Raw genomic sequence first — 20764 nt, 5'->3', positions numbered from 1 at the left:
TTTGATTGCTGCAACTAAACTGGCGTTCCCGGAAGACAAAATGACTGCCGGTATCGCGTTATTCGTTTTGTACCAAAATTCTGTAAAGACAACGAATAGCGGACCACCACGGAAACGAGTCAATGTTTGCGACCGTGCCTGAAAATCCAAGAACTAGCCTACCGTCTTACCCTAAATATATGTCCTACTCTACTCTTCAGTGAAAAGTACTTGAGCGACTGCTAAAATTTCAATTGTTGTGCACATTTTACATACTGCACTCCAGCATGCATTTGTTATAAACAAAATGTTTGAATGTGACGTAAAATTCACGATTTTGAACGCGCTCATCCACTTTTCACCCACAAAGATTTCAGGCGTAGGACATAAATACGGTGATTTTGCTAGGCGTTTTTCCAAAATTTAATTACAAATCACATAACTCTATGGTCACGTTATTTTAGTCGTTGATGGTGACTGTGTCTCCGGAGGAGATTTGGTTTGACTGGGAAAAATCAGCCAGTGGCGCAGCTAGAGGGGGGGGGGGGGTGTTAGGGGTCGGGTAGTTTACCACACATTTTTATATTTAACAAGTGGCGTAATCGCGACAATTGTTGCGTGTGTATTTCGAAGCGATGAATATGTATTTTTGATTTACTACTGAACTTTCAGGTATTTTCATTGTATAGGAGTAATATTTTTATTTTGACGTAAGAAGACGAAACCGCGAGTTATGTTGGGCACAATTAAATTAATATAGAAGGACATTTTGAATTCTCGTAGTTGTCATTGATTGGATATTTAAATCATTATAACGCTGAAAACTCGGCTTTTTTTCAACGAGCCCGTTATCGCGGCGACTGTTTCATACGGGAATGGGAATTTTTTATTTTGACACCACGTTTTGAAAATCCTGTCTGCGCGCCTGAAATCAACCATCAGTACTTTTTAAACATCAGATTATTTCGAATCAACATGTAGAACAGTTTGTAAGTGCCAATTGGCAAAATAAAATTTTAAAGCATCAAAAAAGATATTTTTCGTGAATATCTTGCCCTATTTCAGCGCTCAAGTGTTTGTGAGAAGTCAGGGTTCGCGCGGGTTGGGGATCTAAGTGGTTTACCGTACAGACTTGATTTTATCCACGTACATCGTAGTTTTCCGCGAATTTGACTAGTTTGTTTGCCTTCTTTTTAAATTTAATAGGTACGGTACATAAGTTACCAGTATCGGTAGTCCAAAAAGGTTCTCTCTCCCTATCAATAAGACTTTGTAATCTATCCCAGTGCCTTTTTACTACCAGTAGTTGCTGGTGGGTGCTAGTACCGTAATTATCCGAAAAGGGCAAATTAAAATAGTCTAGTATCTGCTGCATTCTGCAAAACTACGAATACAAGGATATGGATGGCAGAAAGTGAGTGTTTGATCCATTCCACTTCAGTACCGGTATGTAACCTAATCTAACGATTTGATCTTCAAATTTAATGGTTTTCAGTTTTGTATTTTGGTAATTTCGTATGTTATTTTTTACGGAATGGGAAAAAATAAACTTAATTATGACTATGGTACCATAACTTTCAAAATATTGAAACTCAATTTTTTTTTCAACTATTATGCAACCATGTTTTTTATTGTAGCGACGGAAGTCCAAGACATGCAGAACGACGTCGCGAAAGAGAGAGATCTCGACCAACACCATATTCAAGAGAAGATATTATTGGAAGCAGACCTGGAGGAAACAAAAATCCTCCATATAATCGAATATTTGTGAGCAATATTCCATATGATCAAAAATGGCAGATTCTCAAGGATCTTTTTCGAGAGCAAAGTAATTAATCTTTATTTTTTTAGTCTGATTACAGTTGCCATTTAGTCGTTCTGTCATCTAATTTCCCTGGTGATGTTTTATAAAATTCACCCCATAATGTTCCATGGTCGGACTCACACAGTCTTAGTTCTAAGGTGCTTGGTTTGGTTGAATAAATTACAAACTTTGTTCATGGCATCGATTTGGAACATGACATTGCAATACATAGGGTGTTTGTAAATTGTTTCGCACATTACTATATTCCAGTGTACTCATATTCTTTATATACTTCTCACTTTTTAGGGAGAGTGTGTTCAAATTGCCCTCATGAAAATCTGAAAATGAATGCTCTTTTGTACAAAGAAAATTCTAAAAATATGCATTTTTTCTACATTGTTTCAGCTCTACAATGTTCTAGAAATATACCATACTTAAAACTTACCAACTTTCAAACTTTAAAAAATTCCTACTTACCAACTGTCATCTTCGATTCTTTGCAAACACTAATCTAAAAAGTCGCTGCACATTACTGCAGCTATTGACGAACTTTAGAATAGGTATCAGCAATGTAACACAAAAGTATATGTATTGAGTAGCATATGCGTTGAGAAATAGATCAGTGTATCATACGGCTGCACATCCCCCAACTCCATGAGCAAAGCACGATGCTAATTGGAAAAAGAATGCTGAAAGCAGTGAAAACACACCGACATTGGTGAATCTAAATTCCCCTTCCGAGTTTCAAAAGTTGATCCCACTCCCCCAATTAAATAACGCTGTTATTTACCCTCGTATATCGCCCTTCAATCGTTTTTTGTTTCTACTGTCTGCAGTTGGTACAGATTCTGTAACTTATGTCGAACTGATGAATGATGAAGCTGGTAATTCGAAGGTCAGTAAATTTCTTACTGTTGAATAAAGGTAGCAGAGTGCTGACTTTACAAGCAGACACATGTTAGAGGCGTTACAGGCCAATGTCTCAATATTGCTTTTTGGCTTGTTATCAGATTTTGTTATTAAGACCTCCAAAATAGTCACAGCGATTATTTCAACTTGTAGAGAAAACTGGTGTTGAAGGATTGGTAATCTTCATAATTCGTTTTACTGAAAGTGCTGGTCATATTGCACGACATTTGAATTGGTCTCTAACGATTATTGATATTTTAATTTGCTCTCTTGGAACAGCAAGGCTTATTGGAAGGTTTTTGCTTCTCGCAATTTGATTTGTTGGTGTTTCTCTTAAATGTGAAAGACACTAGGTACAACTTGTTTCACTTTGTTAGTCTCATAATCACCTGTAAATTGAAATTACTTTCGTTATAATGCAATGAAATTGTTTTCTCATTTTTTCATATAATTTTGGCTTGGAAATTTATTAATCGATTTATATTTCCACTCAGAAACTTTTGACTTTGAAGAATATTTTACAAGTTTGCTTGCCAAATTCGTGTTTGCTTAGGTCGAATAATTGTGACAATGAGATTGTGTACAAGATATCTTTAATGGGTGTTTCTTAATTAACCATCCCCTTCCCCACGGATTAACGGATTGCCATTAGATATGCATTGGTTTCAATATTGTCCCTGACTATACTTTTATCATATTACCAAAGGTGTCCACTTTTGTTGTGTTCCAAATTTGAAAATATCGAAAGGATATGGAAATATTATCATTTACTGCTGAATCGATGCTCAAGAAACAGTTTTGTTTTTCTGATTGTTCGGCTATGTTATCTTGACCTCCCATATGGTATATCTCGGATACCGTTTCTGTAGTCAGAATACTACATTTATATCTTCCTTGATAATGTCAAAAGAAGCTAGATTATGAAATTACCTTTGTGTTTGTATGTTGTTTATTTCATTGAAGTAATTTATTTACGAAGTAAAGATATTATTGAAGCATACTCAAGTATTCGATTTACTCCTTGTTTGAGTTGATCTCACCAAATATCAAGCGCTATGTCATGCGTAATAATTCAGAAATTCACTGAATTCCTTATTTAACTTTGTGGTATTTTTGTTTTCTCGAATTGTTTCACATTGTTTGGATTCAACTTGTATTGCTGATGAACTTACAAATTCATTCTTCAAATTCATTCATTTCTTCAGGGATATGGGTAAGTTACATTGATATGTTATGATAAAAATTTGCTTTCGAGTTTCAATGAGAAGTAATGGATGGAGAGTAAGTCCATATTTGAGACATTGTGCGATGTTTCTGTTGCTTTTATTCCACTGCTGACTGCTATACTGATTGTAAACTTTGCTCTGATGGTCAGTAACTTTGTCAGAGATAATTTTTTCGTAATATTTTCATCCTGGAGTATATCCTGTCTGGGTTGTTTAAGTGAAGTAATTCACTGAATATCAAATTAGAGCACATGCACAGAAATTCAATGTGAATTAGCAACTGCATTGTTGACAGAAAATAAGTTTAGTTGATTTGATATTGTCAAGGTGAAATGAATCATGGAAGACTCAGACTACACAGTGTCAAGTTTAGAACACGTCTTTATTGTGGGCTATTCAGATTTTGCTGCTGCTACAAAGTTGATATTTAGCAAGATTTTTCATGCCTTGGAAACTATTGTTTGACCTTATCTGACCTGGTCGGGTATTTTTTCCATCAGTATTTCCCAACCTCTACTTTGACGTTGATTGGTTTATCTACCGTAATAAATATCTTGTTCTGTTTTGCTTTTTGGTGATTCCAAAGTTAATTTTGATTTTGGGTTATTCTTGTGTGGAGCTAGATAAATACAAACTTCAACTTGCACTGCCTTCTTATAGCATTGATTGTCGTTGAAGGCCAGATTTTCCCTCTGCTACTGTAGTCAAAGTACGGGAGCCAAATTACCGTCATCAGTTTTTATCATATAGCTTTATCAATTTGCTCGAATTTCTTACTGACCCATTGATTGACCATTTCGACTTCTGATTTTTAAGGCTTGAAATTGTAGCGCTTCAGGTCCCTAATGAACTTTGTGCTGTTCTTGTTTTTCATACCGATCATTTTTTTAATGGGTATACTTTAGCCGTTGATTCAATTGCTTCCTTGATCACATCAAAATCCGTTAACTCAATGATTACAAGGGAAGTGGTACCTGACTTGAATAAATAATTGAATAGGAATAAAAATCTTGTACTCGTATTCATGCAGGATTGTCGAATTTAAAACAAAGGAATTGATGAGAGATGCCGTTGACAAAATGAATGGATACATGTTAAACGATAGAAAATTAGTCGTGAAAGAGGTATATCATATTTAGTATTTACGTTAATCATTATCTAACCTATCCGATCCCTTTTAATACTGGATTGATGAGAATGGATAAGGAAGGAATGCTTTAGTCTTTACTGCTCAGTTGCATCATTTATATATTGAGCCTTCAACATTAGTAGAAAGCCTATGTTGGATTAGATTCTCAATGAAAAGTTTGCTGGTTGTCGATGATGTATTACATGATATTGCAGAAGGGTTAAGAAACTCTACAATGGTGTAATTATATGTTTCGTCACTACCACTGAGACAACCTCATTTGACTTCTACACTAACCATATACCGTAGCTACAATCAAAGATTAGGTAGTTTATAAATAATAGAAATGTTAGTTCTATAGCCTAGTCTCCTAAACAAAATTAACTACCTCTAGCATTTTTAGGAATCATCTCTAAATGTTTGTTTTTTTGTTATCTTAGGATCCTTTTGGTGACCTTGTGAAAAGATCTATGCGGCGTGATGCAAATAAAAATCAAATGGGCAGAGGTCCACATGACAGACCAGGCCACATACAGTCTTTGATGTCATTACCTCCACCCATGCCTGGACATGGCCCACAACCACAGTCTCATTTTAACCAGGATGATAGACAGCAATCCATGGGTTCTTTTAGTTCTGGAAGAAATATTAATCAGACGATATTAGAACTTACTCATGGAAATCAGCCCACAGATACTATTTTTGTTGCCAATGTAAGTTGTACGTCGACATCAATACTTATTATTATATGCTAACTAGAAAGTAATAACGAGTCTTCGCCGTGAGGTGTTCATCACCGCCTACTTATTCTGAATATGCGGGGTGAGATTACCGTGTTTGATGTCTGCCGCCTTTACGGAAATGCGAATATAATCGAACAAAGAGATTTTGATGCGAAAGAAAACACTCGTCTTTGATTAATAAATTAGAAGCAGGAAATATAAAAATTCATGAGTCCGTCTGGATTTGAATTTGAATACTTTGAGATTCAGATCCTTCTGGATTTATTATTCTAAATTGCCCATCTCTATATATATCTATATAAACTGTAGTACCGTATTTCATAAATATATACCACTACCAGTAATATTAAAGTGACCTTTTGGAGGTAAGGTACCTTAATTACAGATTATCAACATACTGATTCTGCAAGATGCAGAGAACACCTTTGTCGAAATTTTTATGGGTGATTGCTGAATTTATAATTCCACAGTTTAGGCACAATTACATGAAATAACTGAAAAAAATTCTTTCAGCTCGATTATAGCGTATCGTACTCGAAACTGAAAGAAGTTTTCAAACTTGCTGGAACTATTGTGAAAATTGATATGCAGCTGAACCATGATAACACAAGTCGAGGAATGGCAACAATTACTTATGAAACTCCACTTGAAGCACTACAAGCAATCTGTATCCTTTCCGTACATTTATTCCAACATTTTTATTTTCAACAGCAAATTGGTAGCATTTTTATATTTTTGATGCTGTATTTTTTTTGTACTCTCTACTTTTGTATTTTCTTTAATAACAAACCTAATTCAGCCTTATTCAATGATCAAAAGTTGTATGACAGGCCAATGGTGGTTAGATTGGATAGAGAAAGTGTTGGATCATCCAAGAAGGAGCTGCCCAGTGGTTTACAAGGCCTTGGTCCAGCCCTCAACTTAAATGCTTTAGCGTCTGGAGATAACCCTTTGAGAGGTTTGAAAATTTTATTTGTAACACCGGCACAGTCACTCGGTCTCAATGGTTGGTGTTTTTAACCATTGCGTATCATTAAAAATATATGTTGTCAATGATGCATTCCTATGTAGTATGACAAAAGAATATCTTTTGTAACATGATATTATCTTCGTCACTACCACTGAGACAACAAATTTTAATTTGCTTCACTGAATTTCCCCAACTGGAATCCCTCACTGGTAGTTATTTTTTTTTCTTTTTACTTCTGAAGGTCTACAAATTTTCCAACTCATTCCCATCTAACTATATATATCATGTGTAATAAATGCATTGACATATTAAATCCCACAATCATTAAACTAATGTATTTCCTTAGAATAATAATTAATCAATAGCTATTGCTACAGATTCACATATGGTAAATCTTGATGAAATCATTAGTAATTCTTCATAAATCTTGAAAAATTCCAACAGAAACCCATCTATCAAGTTGCTTTTAGACTGAGACTATCTCAAAATTACGGTAATTTTCACAACTGCCATAGGAAAAGTGATAACTATTGCAGTAGGCTTTTGCTTATTGCAATTATAGTTTCCTACAGTTAAAATATACCTGCCGTAGTTAAAAAATGCAAAATTCATTTTGATGTCGTAATCTATATTGATATTGTTTAACAGCACCTTCTCAAAGCAACTTGGATATTGTGGAACTAGAAATGTTGGCAGCTAAGAAAAAACTCCTTGAAAGTGGTTTGAATTGTATGTATTTTTTTTAAATATATTGTCTGTATGGCCATCAAGTTGTCGTTTTATGATTTTGACGCGTAATTTCTAAAAGGCCAGTGAATTTCGACAATTGACATTGTGTATTCTTAAAGAAGAGACACAAGCATTATGAGAGGATGGATCAAAGAAACTAATAACTTAAAATATATGTTTAAAAATCAGTTGAATCTACTATTATTGAAATTTCTACTAAATTGACTACTTTTCAAATTCTTATTTTAACGTTTTTAATCCCAATTGTCATTGATTATTTTGACATGAACCCTTCAATATTGTTATGGGATTCATGATGAAAAGCAGAAATGTGCAACCCAATGGTGTGCGGCCCGCAAAATGAGGTTTTAATCTAGTATGTGCGAGTAATTCCAATCACTTGTGCAAAGCATATATACCTGAGCCGAAGCGAACAACGCATGTCATAAGATTGTGTCCACAAGTATTAGAAAGCCTATGTTAAGTAAAGATGCGGCCTGCAGTTTCAGCTAGTTATTTGTATCTGGCCCTCCTTTATTGAAGGTTGCACACCCCTGATGTGAAGCATAGACTCTAAATGTTATAACAATAATATCAAATTACCTGTACTATACATAGTTTCAATACTGAAAGTGAACACTGTTTATGATTTCCAATCTTTTTAGCTGGAAGAAACTTGTCTGGAATACCAGGTCTTCTTAAGCCGATGAATCAACCGCCTGTTCAGGACTCTCTCGGTTTTAAACTTTCTTCTTTGAACTCTAAACAGTCACCATTGGCTGCAAGCTTGACAAGTCTTATGAGTTCTGGCTTACTACCACAGCATTCACGTAAGTTTCTTGGAATCATAGACAATAGCTGAATATTCCAGATTTTTTTATAAAATAAATAATTGATTAGTACGATATACAGGGAGTCCTCGACTTACGACGTTGTTCCGTTCTTGAGAAGCGGTGTAACCCGAATTTTAGTGCAAGTCGGAACATTATACTGTACAATACATAAATTACTCTATACATATCGTACTGTATCAGAAACATCTGTTTTACGCTTTGAGTCCATAACAAAGGGCAAAAAGTTAAAAAAAAAACGATCAAAGAAGTTACGAAAACCCGGCTTAAACAACCAAAATGGCGTACGCCGTACAGTATCACTGAAACTGTATACCATGTGACTGAAGCTTAGTGATTAGTCGTTCATAATCGTAATATGTCGCAATTGTCTACTACGTCATTCACGATGTAAATGACGAAAACCAATGAGCCCAAAGCACAGATTTTCTTGATCACAATGATCCAGTTTAAGGGCTTAGATATTACAGTACAGTGTTATCTTTTATATTTTTATACATTCGTTACCTCGAAACATCGTTATGGAGTGCGCGTTCGTAGCCTCGAAACAGCGTAAGTCGCGACCGTCGTAACCCGAGGACTCCCTGTACTAATATTTGCTGTGAAAATGGACTTTTTCGATTGCGCTTGTTATGAAGTTGAGTGCTGCATCTTCTTACCTGGAATGTTCATATTTAGGTGTACAAATATCACCTTTTTCATCATACATTTCCATCTATAATGCTTAATCAGATTCTTATGGATTACCTGTCTATTAGGCAACCTTAGGAATAATTAGACAGTGCTATCATACAGAGTGACCCGAAACGATAGATGATAAATTCTTCAATTACTAATACACGAAAATAAAAAAGTGTATTTAGAGTATGATTGTCTTGTACGCAAAAGTTTAGTAATTTTGGATGCTTTACACAAAAGTTTTGTACTTTCTTAATATGTTCCAATTGACTGAGGTATTGACCATGTACATCATGTACTTAATGTATATTTATAAATAGGTACCAATGTCTATGATTCCATGAGAGGAAATTCTTCAAGCAGCAGTAATAGACTGGGAAATCAACAATACAGTAATGGTAGCCGATCGACAGGATTACAAATGACAGATAGAGATCGAATAGAAATGTAAGAAATGGCATTTTTCATATACTTCTCCAAACATTAGTGAATATCCTTTCATTTGCTTTATCTCATATCCTGTTGTCTATGATGCATTTCTTAGTCTGAAAATTTTCATTTCATGATGATAAATTTTTCGTCACTACCACTGAGACAACAGGTATTTTTTGGTGATTACTCTAGCAGTCTAGCTCAATGATACCCTACTCTTATCGCCATCCTTATTTTGATAAAATAAAGGATGGACTGGCAGCATGTTCACCCGTATCTATTTTTGTAACTTAACGTAAATGTTCAGGGACATAGCACGTGTTGACAGCAGAATACGGGATCTGGATCGAAGTTTGAGCTCAGCTAATGAACTGAAAAGGAGTAGCAATCATGGAAGAGGTGGTGATAGGGATCCAAAAACCTCACTTTTCATCAGAAATCTTCCATTCAGTTTGCAATGGCAAAGGCTGAAAGAAATATTTTCTAGAGTTGGTATGTTTCAGACCTAATTCTTAGCTTATCTGAGGTTGAAATTTGGGCACTATTGATTTTCCTAAAACTAATTTTATACCTTTCATACGGTAACACATAAAAATGTTAAGCACATGAGGCAACGCATGAAAATGTTAAACACTAGCACAGGGGACCCCAAATTGGGTCGGAGTTATAGGTAGGGTAGGTAAGGTCGCAAACAGGTCATGGGGTCGCTGAGGTATGGTAGAGGATGGATGTACAAATCATCTTAAGATTTGACAACTATTTAAATTTAGCAGTTTGCACCATGACTTACTGTAAAACAGGCCCATCAGCATTGCTCTATGCTCATGCTATAGAAAATGTACGTGCTTATTGTGAAATCACTGTTTGGTTTTAGCTTATTTCACTTAATACCACCACATGACTAAACTCAAAAGTCCAGTGAAAGAAGCTCTTAAAGTTTCATGAAAAATATATATATTGACCTGGGGTCACACTGGACACTTGAAAGTTGTGCTTGGGGTCGTCCTGAAAAAAACTTGAGCACTAGCATATCTACAAAGACATGAGCCTAAACATCAAAACTTTAATTGGTTTTGTACAATAACAGTATTCATGAATATTCAACTGCTAGATCAGGAGTGCCCAAACCGCGAGCCTTAACGATTTGAAATGGCCCGCCAAATTTAACTAAATAAATACTAATATGTTTAATACATTATGAGTTTACCTTTTTGCTTTTTAGATACCGCCAATTGTTACATCATTATCACAATTTAAGCTTGTGTATATTCGTAACAATTCAATTATACCGGTATCTCAATTATAAGTACCGGTATTAGGATTACATATGGCACTATTTTAGGTATCAGCCCTACATTAGGAAAGCTTAAAGATGTAAAAAAACGAAAACTAGACACAGGAAACAGACATGGCAGCCTTCTCATTTCTTTATTGAAAAGAATCAGACGATTTGTCATCCTTGCCAACAAAATATTCCAGTTGTAAAGGAATTCAATATTAAGTGCCATTATGAGACTAAGCATTCTTCAAATTATGGTCAGTTACGCACGTATTTCAAAATTTAATTCATTGCTAAATTTATACAAAAGTCATGTTCAAAAAAATGTCGAATGAAATTGGATCCACGTTATTGGCCAGTTATATTGTAGCCCACAACATCACTAAAAAGAATTGTCGTTTGCTGAAAGGAATTTTTCCTCAAGTGTATGCTGCACGTTTTAGAAGTCATTTCTCCTGATATAAAAATTAAATTTTCCAGCATCAGTCTTTCTAACAACACAACTATGAGCCTTAACAAATCAAAACTTATGTTCAGACTGACAGATAATCACTTGAATGTGTTATTGCGAATACAATGTAATAAATTGGAGCCACGTTTGAGCATCTGATTTCGAGCCAACCCTAATAACATGTATATACAAAAATACACAACTAAATTATGTTGGCATTTCGTTTTTTTTATGTATACATTGGGATTTTTTTTGTGTAACAAAACAAGCCATAAGTAGCCAATTTTCTCAGGCGCTTTAGTGCGCCCGAAACACCTGCCGTGCTGTCACGCCTTTTCTGGCCCGCGAATATCCTTCAGCTTCGAAATTTGGCCCGCGGTCCATCAACTTTGGGAACCCTTGTTTTAGATCAGAGGTTCCCAAAGTTGATTGACCGCGGGCCAAATTTCGAAGCTAAAGGATATTCGCGGGCCAGAAAAGGTGAGCGACAAAAAGAGCTCGACGCCACGGCTGAGAAAATTTTAAAAATTAGGCACTAAAATAGACTGCAAGCTTGATATTATTACACCTAGCATCGCAGTTTGTTATGATAACTGATTGAAGTTACTTGCTCATCTGAAATATACGGCTTCGTATAAATGAGGCTACTTATGGCTTGTTTTGTTGCACAAAAAACATCCCAATGTAAATAAGTATAAAAAAACGAAATGCCAACATGATTTGGTTGTTTATTTTTGTATATACCAATTATATATTTTTGTAGGTGTAATTAGGGCAGATGTTCTTTACGTGGCTCCAATTCAGTACATTATATTCGCAACAACGCATTCAAGTGATTATCTGTCAAGCAGTCCGGACCGAAGTTTTGTTTTGTTAAGGTTCATAATTGTGTTGTTAGAAAGACTGATGCTGAAAAATTAACTTCTTAAATCGGGAGAAATGACTTCCAAAACTTGCAGCATACATTCGCGGAAAAATTCCACTTCAACAAACGAGCGATTCTTTTTAGTGATTTTGTGGGCTACAATATAACTGGATAACACCGTGGATTCACTTTCATTAGATTCATTTTTTTAAACATGTTTATTTGACTTTTGTATGAATTTAGCATTGAATTTTTAAATACGCGCATCAGCTGATCATAATTATTGATTCAATAACTGATCATTGGCGGTATCTAAATACATGAAGCGTTAAACGTATTAGCATTTATTCACGGTTAAAGTTTAACCGTTAAATTTTTTCACTTAACTCCGGCGGGCCATTTTAAATCGATACACGGGCCGTAATCGACCCGCGGGCCGCGGTTTAGGAACCCCTGTTTTAGATCAACTAACTCTACAACTTGAGAGTGTTCTGTATTTCGAAAATGTTTTCCGATATTTCATTCGCCAAACATGCTGGGCAGGATGCAATGTAACCCCGCCTTCATAATCCTCTATTTCTGACAGGAAACGTAACATTTGCTGACATTAAAACCGATAATGGCCGTTCTAAAGGATATGGATTTGTTCATTATGAAACACCAGAAGAAGCAATTCTGGCTGTAGGACATTTTAATGGTGCAGAAGTTGATGGTCGAAGAATTGAAGTTCAATTAACTGATGACAAATATGGACGAGGGCGATAAAGCTGAAAGATGCATATTTTTCGACAGTTGAAAACTATGTTTGGATTGTCAAACAACTAATAGACACTCTACTCTTGAGGACAATATTTAGAGGAATTTGTTGGTGAATGATTCACTTTAAAATATCCAATGCCAGATAAGGTGTTTAATTGTTTTAGGTATTGTGCTTCGGGAAAGAAGTTGCAATGAACAAGTTGGAAGGAATGTATCATCTCGATGCTTTGCATATATAACCTGTAAGAAATTTAAAATAAAAGATTCGTTTTTTTATTAAAAAATGTCTAGAATATGCATGCACTGTGAAACGATCTCGTAAAGCTTCCTTTCTCTAGTAGCAAGTGCCACGACTGGGGTCTTCAAGTTAGGTGGGGTACTTTTAGGGGTTTAATTTTTAAACAAGGCACAGTGTTTTTGTGGTGAAAATCTCTATATTAGAGTTGGTTCTTGAGATCAAGTCCTAATTTTTTTGACTGGAAGCCAAAGTTACGATTCTTGATATCAACTAGAATAGAAAGTAATATACGATATTGTATAAACACTTGGATGCAAGGTTCCCTCTAAGCTGCGCAATTGCACAGTACCACCAGAACATTTGCGCAGTAAAATCTCATTCTCGCGCAGTTGCTGCAACATTTCGTTTTTAAATCGTGGCTCATATGTCATTTATATTAACGCTCAACTAGAATGCTCGTTTTATGTTTCACGCGTACAGTATTCTGGTTAACACTAGGCATTGTGATGTCACACACGTGTCTGTCACGTATACCTTGATTTCTGTATGCCAGCGTGGGTCGGTTTTCAAAATTTTCATCGCGCGCTCTGAACTTCGTGTTGTCGACCCGGCAAAATCTTGTTATTGTCCGTAGTGTAATCAAACAGATGAAGATATGGGATGGTTCAGAATTTGAATAGATATCAAATGTTGCAAAGCTAGTGCCCATTGTTTGTTACAGGATATTTGTTGGTTGCTCGTAGCCGTATGGTCAGGCTAAACTAGTTGGAATTTGAAGAAGGGCCGAGTTTAAGCGAGTGCTAGCACTGTCGGCTCTCAAATCTCTAGATTGGTACACACGTGGCCATGAGCTTATACTGAATGATACCCATGTTATATAGCAATGTTGTAAGTATGTTTCACCAGAAATTACTAAAAAAAAGTTTTAAGCGTTTACATATTCAGCATATTAACCAAAACCAATAATATACTAGTTTTCTTTTTCTGACGTGTGAGTGAAATGTTTATTCAAGGAAGTAAAGCTAAAAATAAGGGAATTAATTTTAAAGTGGAATGGCTAAATACAACAGTGAGGTGTTCGACACTAATTTGCAATCTTGATACCGGTATGCATAAGCTAAAACAACTGCTAAACGTTGCGAAATTTATTGCTATTCCACGTCAAGGAATGTGATAATCCACAAAGTTTGTCGGGAAGTGGCACCTGATAGTGATTTGGAAAAGGAAAATCATGGGAGGGAATAAGAAGTTGACTATTAAAAACGCCATTTAAATTAGAAAAAGCACATTGACGCACTAGATGTATTAACTCAAAAGCGAAACGTGGAAGCAAGAGGAGGTTGTTCGAACTTTTTCACCGCAATACCGACCGCTGAAGAAAGTGAAGTTTTGAAAGCCCCGTCAAGTGAAATGAAGCCTCACATAGATAGTGTTCCACCACGTGCCAAGCTGTTGTCCCGCAAATTAATAAATTAGACTTCGTCGCCAGGGAGGAAATCATGCGGAGCATAAGACAAGCAAAATTTCATACTCTGATTTTGATGAAAGCAATGATATTTCAACAACAAAAATGTCGAGATTGTACATCAAGTATTGTAGTCTGGATGATTGTCGCTTGATTCAGCAATAAACACAACAAACATGGTCAAAATGTATAAACCTTGGAAAGGCACGAAAACAAAGAGAAGCTATTTTTGTTAAACTTGTGCTTTGTTCGCATTCCGACAATACATAATAAGCTACTATTACTACATTTCACAAAAGTTGCAAATAATTTAGGATTCTGCTCAGCCTTAAAACAGTCTTGCTCAGTAAAAACAATATTTGCGCAGTGTAAAATTTTCTTAGAGGGAACACTGCTTGAATGCATGGTCAAAAAGGTATTATAGCAAAAATTCAAAGTGTAATCAGTTCTTTAGTATCATGTCTTTTGATAGGGGTCGGAGAGATAGTGTTGCGGATTTGTTCAAAAGTGAAAAACTACTACGTGTTAAAGATTTACTCATACTTGAGATTAGCACATTGATGTTTTTATCATCTACTGGTCCACTCCCTAGTTGCTTTGATCGCGTATTCGCGAATAATAATAGCTGAAGTCACGACAGTTTTTTTGTTCGAATGTTAGAACATCAGTAGCACAAGAATCGATCAAACTTTTTGGGCCCAAAGAAGAGATGGCGAACCACTGACCCGCGGGTAACAAAGTGATCTACCGCGTTTTATTCGTGACCCGCCAAGGCACGAATGAAATAAAAAAAACTGCTAACATATCAGTGATAAAAAATGTGATGTGATCAGTGATAAATTACTCAATATAAATCCGCTGGATACTTTTCAATCAGCTTTATCATCCAAGTTCCCCACTGTTAATGATGCATTCAAAAGTTTCATTGATTCTTCAACATACCAGGCGCGATTCTCACTGTGTATGTTTACTTGCGGTTGCTTTTTTATCATAAGTATGTTTGTTCAAAGAATTCTTGCTATGCTCCTACGAAACGTTAGAAAAACACATCTGACTTAAATTTGCCCCATGATTCCGAATCACATATAATTCAGTTCAGAATAATCATTGAAGATATAGATTGAGTTCAAAATTAATTTAAATCGTGGAAACAACATTAAAATAGAGAAATATAAAAGCGATAATGCGTTACAAGATTCAACATATTTGTGAACTTCAGAGTATATTTTCAGAAGTGAGGCAGTATTTATTAGATTTTGATTATTCAATGTAAATTATTAAGGAAACGTAACTGTTAAACTGTTTATGGAAGTACCAGTTTATGTCTGAATACTTTTTCAAACTGAATAGGTCAAGCGCAAATCTTATAGAAAATTAAAAACAAACCATTTTCTGATTGCGGCAATGTTTATTTTAAAATCAAATCATTTTATATGTTGTTTTTGTGATTTTCCTGTATTTATCATAATGATATTTATCATCATATTGACGGTATGTAGCATTAAATGCATATTCATGTGTGGGTGATGTACACCGATAAAATATAGCTAGAAACACAAAACATGTGGCTTAAATTGTTCGAGTTGTTTCAATGGGGTAAAAGGCAATCTATGGAACTTTCATTAAACAAAGCCTTGACGACCTGAAGTATGCGCACCAAGATGGCGCACAACCTGAACTCAGGTTGTGCACAAGGTTAGGGTTCAGGTTGTGCGACATCTTGGTGCACACACTTCACGAGTACCCAAAGCCTTATACAATTTTGATTGTTTATGGCTATGAGTAACTATAAAACTTTTTCCAAAATTGCTCTTTTCCAGTTTCCATTTATCAATAAACATTTCCAATCGTTTTTTTTAAATATCGTCACGCTAATAACCGAATTGCGTAACTCATATTTAGCAGTTTTGAGAAAAACATAAAAAACTTCCTAATGATATTGTTATGCCATTGAGAGTCAATAATTTGTCATGGTTCAATTTTTTGATTGTTGCCGGATTTGAGTTAATTTGTATGAAGCAGTTAATTAACGCACTGTGACTTAGTCAGAAATGTGTCAATGACTTGGGGACATACGCAATTTTGCAACTTTACTATATGCACCAGTCCTGGAAACTAAACATTCCAAAAACGAATGTAATTCTCAGTATCTACAATGTCTAATCCCCAAAATAGCTAATCAGTTTCAATTACATTATTTTTTATGTTTAAAAATATATATTTCATCAATATAACACGCTCTGCACACCCACCGAAATAAGACTAAGATTAAATATAAAGAATAAAACAGCAATGCACCCAATATAAAAGCCAACCAAGGTGAATTGGACTCGGACAGTGAATATCACAAGTGCACGTCTTCCTATACTGTAGTTTAAATTCAAATTAATACGCGCTAAGCTAGAATCCGAGATACAAAAACTCGAAAATACTTCGCCGAGGTTATTTTGCCTTTGTGACGTCACAATAGTCCTGCGGTAACAATGATAATTCATTATGACGAAACAATTGCACAAATGTACATGTCATACTAATTCTCCATTTTTTCAGGTTTCGGAATTCTTACAATAAAATCTGAGTTAACAGACAGGTGCGCAGCATAACATAAATACCTATTTTACAAAAAAAAAACTCAAAATCGCCAAAAATGACTTACGCAAATTTGGTTATTAGCGTGACGATATGATATTTTTTCGGAAAAATTATTAAATTTCTGTTTCGAATTTTTTAATATATTGAAAGTAGGGTATGATTGTCTGGGTATATTATTGTGACGGTAAACCCGATAATGAAGCTTAACTAATGCTCATTAGTAATTTTGCTATTTTTTTTTTCGTTAAGTGGCGTCCATGTTAGTCGTTGGTGCCGTCTAATATATTCCAGAGCGCACAATAACAACTTTTATTTACACTTAATTACCTACCTATGTAATAGCCATTGGTAAAATGATAAAACTTCATGGACACCCTATATTTCAGGTTGGATTGTCGGCAAGGTATCTCAGATATAATCACTTTCACTTGTTATGTATTCTCAGTTTTATTGTATAAATTCATTGTCCGTAATTTTGAGTCACGAAGTAGACCCCGCTGGAAGGCAGATCAATCAACAAAACATACACCATGTTCCACTCAATTGCTTCAAGAATCATTAGATGGAGGCTTTATTTCAACATTGCTGTGAATCGAGAATTGGATTTGAAAACCCAACATTTACATGGTTTTGTGACATGTTTTGCGGTTGCCGTATGCCTGACGACGGTGAAAAATGCATAAATGCCTGGCATGCGGAACTTAGTTTCACAGAAAATGTCTAAGAGAACCTCCTGAAATAAACCCCGAAGAAGATTCGAAATGGACTTGCGACGACTGCGAATCCACAGGGATACATTTCGAAGCTTTACGAAACATTTTCATGAAGTCGTCAAAAAATGAGCCAGAGGAAACGGATAAATAAGTTTCGATATATAAAGACTTCTCAATCGTTTTTATCAAATCTAGGGAGAAAAGGTTGGGAATAATAATACACGAAATGGTTCACGCAGCTGGGGTTTTGGTGCATGAAGGTGGAAGTGAACATGGACCTAAATTTCAAAAAAGAACCCGCCGTATGGTCAAACAATTAAAATATCATCAGAAGAAACTCCTTCCAGAGCTGAGACATCTGAGCATAAACTTCAAAGCTATAAGCAAATAATTAAAATATGTTATGACTATAAGTGATTAGAAAAAAATATTAATAAATGACAGTTCAAATCTCTTTCCTTTGTGTTATGTGTGTGGTATAATTAAACATAATATCATTTTCCACTGCTGTTGTTTTTATTTCGCATAAACATCGAGGTTAAGAACGATATAATTGCATTCAATTCAGGATGAAGGAAAGTTGATATCATCATGTGAATTAATCGCACATATTTATGGGAACACTCATAACTTTTTTTCTGAAATGCATAGCAGATGTATTAGTAACTTCTTATTCAAAGCCTTGATGAATGGGATGTATGGAATACCCCATAAAATTGGGGCTACATATCACCGGTCCGAGTCCCAGCAAATTCGATTGCCAAGTCAAGTCGAATTCTATTTAAAAGTCGAGTTTGACTTTATAGATTTCATAAATAATGCTAAATCCTGACTGTGCGTAATGCGCTGCTGCTAATACGGCCTCACTGTGCCTAATGCGCTGCTCTTAATGCGACCGCATATTGTGTCCAATGCGCTGCTCCTAATACGTCTTCACTGTGCTCAATGCGCTGCTCTTAATGCGGCATCACTGTGCGCAATGCGCTGCTCCTAATGCCACCACGCATTGTGCCCAATGCGCTGCTCCTAATGCGATCTCGCATTGTACCCAATGCGCTGCGCCTAATGCGGCTTCATTGTGCCCAATGCGCTGCTCCTAATACGATCTCGCATTGTGCCCAATGCGCTGCGCCTAATGCGGCTTCACTGTGCCCAATGCGCTGCTCCTAATGCGATGTTCGCAACGAGCAAATTACAGTAACGTATCATCAGCCGAGTTCCAGCAAATTCGAGTACCAATTCAAGTCGAATTACTGTTGCTACTTTTTAAAAGTCGTGTCTAGCTTGTCATTATAGATTCCATAAACAATGATAAAATGGATGGATGAATTGTCAATCCTGACTGTGCGCAATGCGCTGCTCCTAATGCGATATCGCATTGTGCCCAATGCGCTGCGCCTAATGCGGCCTCACTGTGCGTAATGCGCTGCTCCTAATGCGCTGCGCGCAATGAGACTTTTAGGCTACCACCACTAATGAAAACTATACCAACACCAACAGAAGATTTGTGTAAGAAGTTTCTTATATAGATACTAACGTTGATTAAATATCTGTGACCCACTCTCTTCTGTTTAGGGTTGGGATTTCGGGACCAGTTTTCGAAATTCGGTTATGGGGATATCCCGGGATTGAGCCGTATGATCCCGGGATAAGATAAAAGATTGGAATAACTTGCTTGACAATAAAATCACGTATTTATTTCATGTAATATCGGACGCACAAATATTAGAGCATCTAGGGTAGGCTTGCACGTAATTTACGGATTTACGGAATTACGGAATTATTTCGAGTTACGGAAGGGAAGTTACGAATTACGTAAAGTCGTAATTGTTGGTCGAGCGCTTTCGCGATTGAAACGAGCTCTCTTCAGAGCAGTCAATTCCGTCGATTGTAAAAAATTAAAGTATAAGTAAAAGAAGTTAAGTTCCGGTATTCGCAGCCGTTTCTCTCTCTCTTGTTAGGCAGATGGGGAAGGCATAACGCGTCATTTACTAACCTATTACCAACTTATCTAGGATGGCCAATGTACATATTAACCGTAGATAAAGAATAGAATTGTGTTGAGACCGATGGACGTCAACACACCTGGTTTCAACTTCTTCGGGTGAAATGACTAAAGAATGTAAGAGATCAACTTATAAAATCAAAGCTAATACAAAAGATAAAAATCAGAATAAAATTATTTTGAATTCACTTCTTGATATTTGTCTTTAACATCTGTAGCCGGCGTGTAGTACTGCCGGGAATATGAAAACCAAACTCCGATGTCCCATTCGGAATAGAAGTGGATTAAATTGGTTGTTATGATAGGTTTAAATGTGTGAAAAAAATATCGCAATTACGGGGTCATTACGTAATCGATTTGGCCGTAATTACGGAATTGATTTTTGTCAATTACGTCACTTACGTGCAAGCCTAATCTAGGGCAGTGGTTCTCAACCTTTATTTTATATCACGGCACAGGCTTGGGAGAATGTTTACTTCGCAAGGAATCGTATCTGGAACATGACGTCATCACAGTAAGGCAACACATGCTTCCATTCGTGGGTGGACTTTTTTATAGTAGGTACCTGCTGATCTGCCTTTATGTATTTATTTTGGCTCCATAGTCAGCATAAAATCCGATAAAACAAAATTGTTGAAATAAAACTGATTACAAAATCAGGAAAGCGAGCAAAACCACGAGTAAGGTTCAGACTGACAGATGTTAGATTTAAAGGTGTTGTCAAAGGATGTAGTCAGGTTTGTAGGTACCGGTACCGTAGGGGTTAATGAGGTCATACTGACATATGCGAAAATTGTTACCGGTACCTATGCCATGCCAACTAGTAGTACTTGACGGTGTTTAGTGAACTAGCCCCCAAAAACTGACAAATGTTTATACAGTTATAGATTTAGTTACCATATTTATTCACTACAAATCCGCATGTATTTCAGTATTCAGATTAGAAG

General features: G+C 35.9%; 1 protein-coding gene and 2 non-coding genes across 3 annotated transcripts; all 3 read left to right on the top strand.

The window, feature by feature from the left end:
* The first annotated feature begins 862 nt into the window (after positions 1 to 862).
* Positions 863 to 13101, top strand: LOC120342610 (myelin expression factor 2-like). Its single transcript, XM_078110504.1, has 13 exons — positions 863 to 1393; positions 1617 to 1807; positions 2620 to 2678; positions 3862 to 3905; positions 4949 to 5042; positions 5488 to 5760; positions 6304 to 6457; positions 6590 to 6748; positions 7409 to 7489; positions 8155 to 8319; positions 9339 to 9465; positions 9758 to 9942; positions 12632 to 13101. Exons 1-13 carry the CDS (start codon positions 1380 to 1382, stop codon positions 12808 to 12810), a joined length of 1725 nt encoding a protein of 574 aa, XP_077966630.1. The 5' UTR covers positions 863 to 1379; the 3' UTR covers positions 12811 to 13101.
* Positions 6830 to 6927, top strand: LOC120343589 (small nucleolar RNA SNORD70). Its single transcript, XR_005569650.2, has one exon. It is a non-coding gene; the product is annotated as a small nucleolar RNA SNORD70 (small nucleolar RNA).
* Positions 9534 to 9623, top strand: LOC120343588 (small nucleolar RNA SNORD70). Its single transcript, XR_005569649.2, has one exon. It is a non-coding gene; the product is annotated as a small nucleolar RNA SNORD70 (small nucleolar RNA).
* Positions 13102 to 20764: the final 7663 nt, after the last annotated feature.

Source organism: Styela clava, chromosome 3 (genome assembly GCF_964204865.1).
Source record: "Styela clava chromosome 3, kaStyClav1.hap1.2, whole genome shotgun sequence".
Classification (NCBI taxonomy): Eukaryota; Metazoa; Chordata; class Ascidiacea; order Stolidobranchia; family Styelidae; genus Styela; species Styela clava.
The sequence above is the reverse complement of the archived record's forward strand: the minus strand, read 5'-3'. Positions and strand labels throughout refer to the sequence as shown.